General features: G+C 39.7%; 1 protein-coding gene across 1 annotated transcript; it reads right to left on the reverse strand.

The window, feature by feature from the left end:
- Positions 1 to 204: 204 nt before the first annotated feature.
- Positions 205 to 11430, reverse strand: LOC149265692 (uncharacterized). The gene is given in 11 exon segments (XM_089429675.1): positions 205 to 1803; positions 2606 to 2771; positions 2862 to 2928; positions 3020 to 3115; positions 3210 to 3390; positions 3650 to 3724; positions 3852 to 4552; positions 4554 to 4718; positions 4832 to 5789; positions 5918 to 6078; positions 10989 to 11430. Coding segments are annotated over 11 exon segments (3513 nt in total). The 5' UTR covers positions 11073 to 11430; the 3' UTR covers positions 205 to 944.
- Positions 11431 to 12362: the final 932 nt, after the last annotated feature.

Consider the following 12362-nt stretch of genomic DNA (forward strand, 5'->3'; position numbering starts at 1 on the left):
GTGCAGAGGAGGACCAAACTTTCACAAAAATTTTATGTTAATAACAGAAACTAAAGCCTTCACAAAATTATGTAGCACGTTCAGCATTTTAAAACAAGTTCAGAAAGGAAAATGCAGTCACTTGCCTAGCCAATTTCAGGCAATACACCACACCCAAGGATTTGTTAAAAAGCCACTTGTATCTGCCAAAAATACAAACTAATAGAAAACAAATTTATAGCTTCAAAGCTTGCATGAGAAATTATCATTGGACATAACTGATACATTGCCTGTTATAGTAAGACATCATCATGAAGCCCCTATCTTAATTACAATATGTAGTGATTATATAAACAACTTTAAAGGAAATCTCAGTACTGGATGCCTTTAATTCATTGTTCAGGCATCTTCTCTGGACAATATCTTGAATAACAGATCAGTCAGTAGTACACACCCTCTGCTGGTAAAAGTACAATAAATATCACAAGTTCCAGACAAGACCTGCAACTAATAAGAAAAATCCACAAAGGGGATCTTAGTGTTAGCTACTCCATAAAGATTCAGAATAATTACGACATGAAAATCCTACTGCATTAAAATGATCCGATCAAGCTCTGTAAAACTAACCACTAGCAGCACCCCCTTCTTTCCAGCGCATGATTATTGGGGCAGCAAGATCAGTGTTCCGAAATTCCAGAAAAGTTCAAGAATGTTGGTTCACAATATGAGGCATGCCATGCAAATGACTGCTCATAAAAGCTTGACACGAGGCTATTTAAGCTACCCAAAGCACCGAATCGAAACAAATAAGAAAAGTCAAGCCGTACCAACTAACTTCTAAGCAGTCGTCTCAATGATGGACCAGTATGTCCTGCAAGAAGACTAAAATACATCTGCTGGAATATAAACTATTTTAAATAAAAATTCAAAAATCTGACAACATAGCACCTTCTGCTTATTCGTGTTTACTCGTTCGCCTGCCCCTCGCCTGGCAAAGGAGTAAGAGGTGGAAATGAAGGCACTGACTGCAAGATGTACTTTCTGCCACTTCTAATACCAGGAGATGATATTGGTCGCCTGTTCATCATCTCTTTTGGACAATAATTATGTGGTGGGGAAACCCTCTTCTGATTAGGAGAGCTTGCCTTTAAGCCCCTTGTGGGAGAACAATTGTTCTTCAAGATGTCTGGAGTGTCATCTTCCAGAGAACAAGATACATCATGCGACTGCATGTCAAAATCTGATGCATCTGAAAGCTTATTTCCTGCAATGCAAACCGTACTAGAAAGTGCAGGTGTCACAGGGGTTACTTTTGCATTTACAGGTGTCTGCCAATGGATATTATCCGAGGTACAAATTGGAGAACGTGCTGCTGGCTGGCGAAAGCCAAGGGATGATCCTACATGACAAGAATGTCTGGAAGCTAATGGACGACTGCTCATGCTTGGAGTTTCATTCTGTTGTCCACTGAAAGGAGAAACATCAATCCCGTCTACACTAGATGTAGAAGTTGCAGAAGGTCTCATGGGTGGATGAAGCATTGGAGTGAGTGTGCAAATATCACCAAGGCAGTCCCATTGAGGTGAGAATTGCCCTGATTTATCCATCTTTGAAGTAAAGATTGGAGAAGCTGAGGTTCTTGATCCGGCCTGACGGTTATGGATAGCAGAAATATTTCCTTGTAGCCCTTTTGTAGGTCTTAGAATCTTTCCTGGTGACCTTGGTGGCTTTGCAGAAGGCTGAGATACTGTTGGAGACTCTAAGTCTTCTGAAGTAAAATGCTTCTTTCCACAAGAATTCAATTTGGCAGATGATTTTCCCTGACTGAACATAGTACAGAAGAATTGCATGAGATATCCTACAATTTATGAAGTAATTTATAGTCTATCATTTTCGAGTAATCCAAAGAAACAACAGCGATAATAACAATAATGGGTTTGATTATTTGGGGCTGGTTAACTTGGCAAACCCATTTTGATACTAGTTCTAAAATATGCCTTGTGTGTTCGTGGCAGTAATCGGCAATTATGATTATTTGATTAATAGTGTTGGTTGATAATTGCGGCAACCATTTCGGGTTTGTAGCAACCCAGCAACTACTGGGTCCCGATCAGTGCTGGCTGAATCCAGTCACAGATCATGATTTGAAGATGTGAGACTCCCAGGCTCATTAACTCAAATAAAGCATCGCATAATTACTTGACATGCCACTAGGAGTCTATTCTATCAGAAATCATGTCATCATTTTATGAGTTGTCTCTTTCATCTATTGGAATATATACTGAAAGTGATGTACCACCACTATTGCTGTGTGTATAATCGTATTTCAGCTGTTAAAGTTTAAGCTTTTGGTTGTCAATATGCATTGCAATGCTGTTTCTCTAGCCAATATCCTAAATCTTTGGCTACTACCGTGCAAGTCCCTATGACATTAGATTGATAAAATCATATACGCTTTAACAATCTAACACTCGTCCAGCGGGCAATGAAAATTAAGGAATAAAAACCCAGTAATTACTAATTTCTAATGAAGACAAACAGAACAGATTGAATGATGATGTTGGGCAGCATTCAAATCACAAGAACAACCAAAGGCAATCTCTTTATGATTTGTGCAGATTCATACCCAGAATATTGGAAAGATGGTGTTAAAGGTGAAAGATCCTTGGCATGTTGTTGCTCAGAAAGCAGGATATCATTTCCAACATCATGCACTTCAGTCTTCTCCTCTAAAGAATCCTTGTCCCATCCCTCAATTGGAGTTTCATTCTCTTCTATATCATCTGATCCTCCTACAGATGTACACAAATTGAAAATTAGCATCATACATAGAGTCAAACAAGATTTTAGATATTATTGGTCTCAATAAGTTTGTTTCTTACCTTCTTTCTTGCCATACACATTTTTACAGCCTTCACATCTGCAGCCGTCTGAGCAGCCAACACCAGCCTGAAATACACACATCGAAGTTGGTAAGAACGATGTGCAATATTCCTTCCAATTTCACATTTACATTGCCTTACAAAATGAGGTTACTCACCTGATAACATTCACAGTATTTTTTCAGGCACATTGATTTCTTGCAGTTGCATCCTCTTTTGTGCCTTGCAGATGATGGAGTCTCACTACACTCATCCTGAATAAATACAATGGTGTGTAAGCATTGAAATCCTTCAAATGATGCTCAATTGAACAAACATGAAAACAAAAATCTCCAAGCAATTTCTCACCCCATTTGCTGGTGGAGAATCAGCACCACGAACAATCTTAGGAGCAAAAGCGAGGGGGTTGCGAGATTCTATCTGCTGGCGGGTACCAAGAACCATGTCCTCATATTCAGGTTTGTTAAAGCATTCTTGGCACGTGCAAGGCTCAACGCAGTATACTCCAGCTGCAAAACACTCACAGTATCTGGGAAAGGTATAAGTTAGCATGTCAGTTTGAAACAATACAATATTAACCAGAGCGTACATATATTAAAAATCAAAACATTTAACAGCAGATTGACTAACCTTGTTTACCGTTTGTCGAAGCAATATATTTGATCCATAAATTGATCCAACTTAGTTTCTATAAATGTGCTAACCCTTTGAATTCAATAAAAAAGCTTGCATTTTCAATGAAAACAAGAAAAGGGACAGGTAATATATTTCCATTCACAGGAACTTACAATTTCAAACATTTTGATTTTTTACAATTGCAACGCTTGCAGCCTTCTTTATCCCCAGTTGTGGTAGACTTTCTTCTGGGCATAAAAGCAAAACGCGTAACTAGAGTTAAAAACACAACCGATTTCACCATTTTCTACACCACAAAAGCATTGAAAATAGTCAGTTAACCATCCAAAAGAGATTAGAACAATTTGCTGTTACCTCTTCTTCCTGGGACTACTTTGACTGAACTCCTCCCCCATACCAAGTGAAGATTGTTGAGAAATGTCTAGTAGCGGCGGCCTCTTCTTGCCAAGAGGACTTAAGTTTCTCTCTTCAGATTTGAAAGGTAACCTACTTTGCAATGGCTTTATTCCAACAGTTACAGATCGAAAACAGGTAGTCGATCTTGTCACTCCAATCTGCGTCATTCCAGATGACTGCAATTCTTGCTGGTCTATTCTAGTCTTTTCCACCATTGACACAACCATCCCAGAAGCAATGTTTGAGTTTGATCCTACCGAGATATTTCCTCCTGAGCTTGCAGAAGGTAGAGAGCTTCCTACAACATCAGATGAGACCTCCTTTCCACCAGATGAAGGCGACATCCCCTGTGTGCTAACAGATACCTTTGCTGACGTTAACGTATTAACTCCAGAATTATGTGACATGGTAGTGGCAAGGCTATTTAAATGTAAACCAATGCCAGAGGGAATATTAACTGATATAGGAGTATTTCCATTATTTCGAACATTACTATCAGATTTATCCGACGTAAGTTCAGTAATTTTGGACGAGAAAGAGGAGAACCGTACGTTAGATGTAGACTGAGAAATTCTTCCAATGCCTGCACCTGTTTCTCTCTTTAACGGAACAATTTGCTTTGCAGTCAGAAGTCGCACCTTTTTCACATGCGACTGATGATGAAGTATTTGTCTCTGAATCATGAGTTGAATTTAACAATGGATCTGTTTTAGGCATTAGACTTGTAGACTTCCAGGAACTGTTACTCATGGTTTTCCTTTGAGCTTCTGAGGCCTCAAAATCTAGGCAGCGCCTGCGTATGCCACGTTGTGATTGATTGCCAGGCTGCATTTTGATTTGCAATGACGATTGAATTTAATGCACGGTACACTTATATCCACAGATTTTAAATGTGAAAATTTCCTAAAATCATAAATGTAAACAAAGAAACATTTTACCTTGCATCCAAAAGAGGTCTGCTGTTCCACTACGCATTTTTGTTCACTGTCCAACTTCACATTGGGATCACCAGCTGAATTTGTGTCCAGGAAAGAGTCATACATCAGTTGTGGAGTACTATCAAGATCGCTTTCTCTACAAGCCCTGTCAGAGTGATTCACTATGTCTTTTAATCCTTGCTGAAGGAAAGCACCTGAGCAATCTGCAGATGATGATGCCTTCTGCCACTCTTCAATTTCGCAGGTTGAGCCTTTGGATAGAATGAAGGCAAAACTACCTGTTGTTTGATCCACCAAATTTTCATCATGGCTGACACCTGTTTCTGAGGTTTCACAGTTGTTTGCAAACAATAGTGTATTAGAATGGTGACTATCTACATCTGACCAGACACTTGACAACCCCTCAGTATCATTTTGACCAACATGTCCCATCTTTCTGATAACTGAAGCTTTCATGCTTCCTTCTGAGTTCAAAGAAAAGGTGCCTTCCTCATCTCCCTGTGATGTCTCAGCTTCAGAGGCAATTTTACCAGTACCCAGAAATTCCTCTGGAAAATTTGACTGTTCAATCATCTCCGTGTCTTTCATTTTGCTGCACTGATCAGAAGTCTCTTGTGGTTTATCTGAATCCACAACTAAAGTGTTAACTAATCCAGAAGATGCTGACTTTAAATGAATTTTGGACGAATCAACTGTGTAGTTTTCTTCCTCCACCGGATCGGCCAAATACTCTTCCAGAAGCTTTGAAGGACTGCAGCTAGCAAATGTGGACATCGTATTATCTTCACATTTTGTTTGGTCTGATGCAAGTGAATCAAAATTTGTATTTTTCCTTGCAAGAGGATTAAGGGAAGCTGGCACATCACAATCAGACATGGGCACTGCAAAGTCCTTGACTGTTTCACATGGCGGGTTATCACTTTTGTTTTCTTCATCTCTCGTGTCCTTTTGGTAGGGCCTGCAGTCGCAGAGCAGATGTTATAGATCATTTACTCAATGTTTAAAAAATAATATTTGATTTACAAAACTGACTGGTTAGCATTGTATGATTATCATGCTCAACCAAAAGGTGAGAAAAGGGTACACCTTTTCAAGAAATTTGACTCCTTCTGAGAAGGAACGCGAGGTGAGGTGAAGACAGCTGGTGGAGGAGGAAAATTGAGTTCAGAAAAGGTCTGTGCAACGTGTACTGACTTCACAGGTTTAATTGGTGAAAGATTACACAGGTAATTGAAAAATGGTGACCCCTGCAAAATAAAATCACGCGTTTAGGATATCTATCAATGCCGAAAGAAACAAATCAAAACAACATAAAAGTGCGAAGACGGGAAGAAAAAGGATCGATGCATCTAGTTCTCTTCAATAGTACACCAAATCATCCTCTCTGAAAAACATTGTAAACGACCATTAATATAGATTCATAGAAAAATCAAGTGGGTAGAGCTTGGTGTTAAAATTGGCAACTAGGGCCAAAATTCCACTATTGGACAGCAAGAAAAAGCGCAGGCCCTAGCAAGGAAGAAGAATCACTAAAAGATCAAGCCTCATTCTGGACATGATCTCTAGCCATAGTATCTATGACTAGGCTTAAATCTTATATAAAGAAAGCGAAGATTTCTAAAGGCAAGGAAGGAGAATCTCTAAAAGATCAAGGCCTCATTCTGGACATGATCTCTAGCCATAGTATCTGTGACTAGGCTTAAATCTTATATAAAAAAAGCGAAGATTTCTAAAGGGCATGTATTCCATGATCTGGAGGACTGAGGGTCTAATCTAATAGCCCATACCAAGCTCAGTTATTTTTCAAACAAGTCGAAATTCTGGGTTAACTTTTGAAGATCTTTCGTTGGCACTTCTATAAATTGGCTCGGACTTCCTGAGGCCATTTGGCCTTATTATGACAAAGCATCTCTGATGGAATTTCGTTGTGGCATTGAAGACCTATTATTGGAGATTGTCTCGGCCTTCTTCTCAGTTGGGATATCAATAAAAACTCGGAGGTTTTTCTGATGCAATTCTCGACCTGCCTGAAGTTTTTTTTTCCTGAGCCAGAACTTCAGCCTAGTACCTGTGACAATAACTGTGTCATCCTTCATATGCCAGACTTTGAATGATGTGACTCGGCTTTATTTGCAGAATTTTTATATGGTAGATTTGGGACATGCCGTAAGGGCATTCGCCTCTATAATCTGTGCACTTAATTGAGGTACATTGAAACATATTCGCAATTTAATCTTGGGTGTTTGGCATTTTAAGTTTTGCTTTCTGAATTATGGAATCTTAGCACACTTATTGAAAAGGTACATCTTGTAACCCTTCATCTTTTGGAAGACAGCTTGAAAAGCTACAGATGGCAGACAACGTCTTCGGTTTGACTGAATCATGCGTAAGACATGGCAATCAGATTAAGATTTGTGTATTATCTTCTCAAACGAGTAAGTTGATCCACATTGTATACTTATAAGAAGCCATATTGACATGTCATCTGCAGTATATGTGACTTTCTGTCCCTCTTCGATAAAGAACACTATTCTGGCATTTCATTTTCAGTCAGGTTCACATTGGCATATGTTGTTTTGATCATACTCCAGACAGAACTAAGTCTGGTATGACCTCTTCTGTCAAGAATGCTATTCTTCAACACCTATAACCATAAGTCCTCACAGATCGTTGGTGCTGTATGAAAAGGTATGTTGTAGGCACATATGCTACAGAAATACTGCCTTAGAAAGTTAAAGAACAGTGTGATCTTTGTAGCCATACTCCTCTCGGGAACTAGCCAGTGTTTGAAAAAATCAGATGCATACCCATAAGGTCCCTCGCAACCAATGAAGAAATGTAAATCTTCTGGAGTGAAGGAACAGATCCGAGGGTGCTCTATACCAATTGTAACTAAGATAGAAGAAATGATGACTGTTGAAGGATAATACAATGAGTACCTCTGGAAAGGATATTTCTCAGTTAAGTCTACAACTCCAATCTGAGCTTTCTTCAGATTAAAGTCTGAGATTAAAAGGGACAGTATGAAGAAGCCTAGCACCTGATGGAACCGTGTTAGTAGCAGTCATTTTGGCACCTTTGGAAGTCTGAGCAGTTTCTTGTAACAGCCCTTATGAGCAAGAAATCAGAGGTGCCTTGAAGAAAGATATAGATGTTTGAATAAGAAATCATGATTTAAGTAATTTGATGATTAAGGGCTTGATGAACAACTGAAGCTTCGCTTCAGATGGAGAGACAAAAATCCCCAATGACTTTTCCTACCCAATAATTTTTTATAAATGCAAGCTATGTCAGTTGGGTATGACAACTCCGATGATCTCTGTCACCTCGGAAGGATAGGTTGCAAATATCTCGATGTTTATGCATGGAAGAGCTTTGTCAATTAGAGTATAAATATACAGTGACTGATGATGATGATCCTCATGTTTACCAATATAAGAAGAAGTTGAGTCCTAAAGTCAAGGTGGAAGACCTTGCCATGTTGCATTGTTCCCTGCACTTAAAAGCTGCTGGTCTGCTTTCATATATCTTGTGGATCCCTGTTTATGTCTATGGATAAGGCTCATATATTGGACAGTTGCTTGCTGAGATATCCCTGTGACCCTATTATCTAGTGCACCATCAATCATTGCTAGACTGAAGTTTGTGCCACTAGGAACTCCATTGAGGCTGAATGAATAAAGCAGCCAGCATGGCCATTTAAGTAAACTCCACAGCAGCCATTTATGCACACATTGTTGTATATTACAGAGTAGGATTCAAAGAATCCCGTATTTTAGATATTAACAACAGATACCACTTTATATGGTACAGCAAAGGACATTCCTGTTTATGGGAGAACTCTACCAGGATTTGATTACATTAATAAATTATCTACTAAGTGGATGGATCTTACAATGAGCAGGCTGTCAGATGGACTCTTTGCACTCTGGAAAGACAAGCTTAGGCTTGTGCTCTCCCTGAGTAATAGGGAGTAAGAACAATTAAATCTTTTCTTCATCATGATATGCAAGAAGCAAAGGATTGCGTAGTACTACTAAGATCTCTGCTGTAAATCAGTAGGTCTATAGAAAGATGTGTATACATCTATATGCTGCTGGGTGGAGCTATGACACTCCATTGACGATTCGGTCAGCAATATCATCACCTAGATCTAGTCTCGATTTTCAGCCTGGCTCTATCCCCTATATGAAGGGATCTTTGGTTAAGATTGAACATTGACCTCTGGGAACTCTTGGGGACTTGGGGTATTTATTGAGCTATGAGACCATAGGGTGAGTGGTTCACTTTCCCGTGTAGGTGCACGGTGTACAGGGTGAGTGGTTCACTTTCCACTGTGACTGATGACATGTGTGCATGGTTGTTTGAAGGGCCTGAGTCCCCTAGTAGAAGGCCAAGCCTCCTAGAAGCAAGTCTGAGCTTATTTATGAATTATTCTGGGTATGTTTATCCTCCATTGCAGGTCCGAGTTATTCCTGAGGTTGACCGCAGGCATAAGGGCATAGCTGGAGTAGTTAGATGCATTTCTTATGATGTGAAAACCATCTCTTAGGTGGGCCGCACCTTCTGAAGTCCTCCTCAGGTAGGCCGCAGGCATTATGTTGCTGAACAGTGAACCGTGAGGGTAAATTTCTGCCCAGGTAGACCGCTGACCTGTTTCAGTGAAGGCAGATTGGCATCAAGATGTGTTTGGGGGCTGGATTAAGCCTTGTCGTGTAGCGGATGGAGGACTGACTGTCTTGGAGGAGAGCCGCAGTTGTGAAAGGTTGTTTGGGTGAATATGTAAGGACAGATGCAGTGTGCCACATGCCCTAACCAGGAGCAGCCAGCAACTGCAGTATTCTACAACCTATGATCTAATGTATTCTTGTAGCCTTGAATGCTAGTTGGATGGCTGTCCTGATTGATCAGATTATAGCCGCTCCTTGATAGACTGGAAGTTGCCCTAACCAGTTCAAGCTTCTTCTGCAGTATGTCACCAACCTAAGAAGGTATATCTTGTCAGCTTCAGAATTGCATCTATGAGCTGTGATAGTGATTGGCAAGTCAATCTTGACCTTGTGTTATTGTACCCTCTCTGCCGAACATTAGCTGCACATTTGACAGTAATAATAAGAATAATTGATCAAGGTTTTCCATCTTGGGGTTTTTCCCTGGCTTGAGCCATATTCTTGTATCCTTTTGCATTGGTCTGCATTGGTCTGTCTTTAGCATTTTTTTATTTATGTTCTTTCTTCAGTTACTGTCAAAAAAAGATTTATGTGATTGCTAGTGGAAATATAATGGATTGAAAATGGGAAGTAACTACCCTATGCGAAGAACATGTTCCTAAAATTAACGTTGTATCAGAGCTAGAAGAGGACAAGCCCGAGCCAGAGAGGAAAAAGAAAGCAATCACTGGAAGATCTTTGTTGACTAGACTCTATGGATTGTGGAATGCTGCACAAAGAAAGGGGTCTCGAAATCTTCAAATCAGAAAGAGGGAGAAAACCCTTTAATTTTGATAGCTCTAATTAGAGACTCAATTTCAGTCCAATGCGTAAAGGATTAGTTCCACATTGGTTGAGCTCTTTATTCGTGATTCGGATGGCTACTGTGATCTGAGGGTTCGGATGACAATTAGGTCTCCCTGTTTCAAGCTTGGATGACTCACGCTACTCTCTATACTCTCCCAGTCAGTCTACAAGCCTCGCTCGACTTCAACATTCTGCCTCAGTCTCTCGGTCTTTGTCTTTTGGTTCCGCTCTTATGAAAAATTCCTTTCATCTCTTCGATCAACGCCAGCTATAGAGGATTTCATATACATAGCATCATCTGATTAGTGCAGAGAATGACCTTCACATCGTATTATTGGCATATCAATGATATATAGTTTCTGCTATTATGTTCTACAATACAACATATGTGCACATTTGTCTTCAGTGTGTCGGCGTGTCATTATATATGATCTGACAGAATATCATTATGTATGGCACACCATCACCCTGCTTTGAGGCATCATCTGATATCTCAGATTATATTATTGGTTCTGCTGTATGTTTCTTGCAAATGAGTTCAGACTCACATCTCTGCACAGCAACGCATATATATATATATACAAAACCTTAAAGAAACCTGAAAAGAAGAAGAAATAAATGCAGCTCTGCTGGATTGGTACCTGGACAGTTGAAGAAGGAGTGTTGACGTTTCTATCCGGGGAATCCATTTCCATTTTTCTTTTATCCGGGGAATCCATTTCCATTTTTCTTTAATATACAAAGCTCATCTCAGATCTCCCTCGTCAGCCCTCGCCGCTCCGACAACAATCGAAATGGAACCCTTTATTCTTCTTCATATCGAAAGCTCCAGCTGCAGCGGTTCAAACTTACCAATGTTGAATCCGCGGTTCGATCCGTGCCAGCAGCCAGAAAAGCCGAAAGTCCCTGATGGCAAGAGACAGGGAAAGCGTCCTGAGCTCTGAGAATGTTAGATCCGCGGTTCGATCCGTGCCAGCAGCCAGAAGAGCCGAAAGTCCCTGATGGCAAGAGACAGGGAAAGCGTCCTGAGCTCTGAGAATGGAAGAACAGCAGAGAAGAGAAAAGAATAAGCGCGCTAGTAGATAATTCGGGCGACAGGGGCGGGAACAAAACTACGATGAACATAAGGCGTAGAAAAATGGTATACGGGAACTTTTACCGTATATACGTTCGTATAAAGTCACGGGCGCCATCATTGCTTTATTTATTTATCCACTCCACACGAGCCCTAAAATATTGGTGAAATTAAACTGTGGTGGTCCGGGAAGTTAGATGCTAACCCCACGTCAAGGGTCAACAACTTTGGCAATCTAAGTCAAGTGTCGTACCTTACCCTTCCTCTCTCATTTTCCCTCTCTTTCTTCGAATATTACCTTTTGTCAACCCTATTCAAATGTTGTGGCTATAATATTAAAGTGAGTTAGGTTTCGTTATTTCATGGAAATGTGTAATACCGCCAAAACGTTGAGGAAAAAAGGTGAAGTTGAGGCTTTCGAGATCAAGTCGCTTGTCTTTTAAGTTTGTCTTAGATTTAGAAAGCAACCACAAGCAAGGAGGTTGAGCAGGGGCAACCAATAAAAAAGTGGGGTTGTTGAGTATGAATTGAATTTATTAGGAATTTATTAATTTATAAACTTGGTTTTTAGTTAATGTTAAAAATATTGTAAATTTTGTCTCTTTGGGGTAGCTCAATTGGCAATGCCCATGGAAATGAAGTCTCACCGAATTGGAAGTCTTGGGTTCAAATCTTGTGTTATCCTCACCAATCGGGGAGAGAAGTTGGACATGATGAACATGTAGTCCTACGAAGCTTACAAAAAAAAAGTATTTTAAATTTAAAAACTTATATTGATATATAAGTTAATGTGTTAATGTTATTGTATATTTTTAATATTTTTTATTTTATCATCTTTGATTGGTTGGTCTTATCAATGAGATGTTATGGGTTATCATGTTAGTATGGCGTATACATGTGTTGATATTTTATTCCATATCAATAACGCTCTTGTTAGTGT

Source organism: Pinus tabuliformis, chromosome 6, assembly GCF_031772625.1.
Source record: "Pinus tabuliformis cultivar Carrire ecotype Pingquan chromosome 6, CPIR1, whole genome shotgun sequence".
NCBI lineage: Eukaryota > Viridiplantae > Streptophyta > Pinopsida > Pinales > Pinaceae > Pinus > Pinus tabuliformis.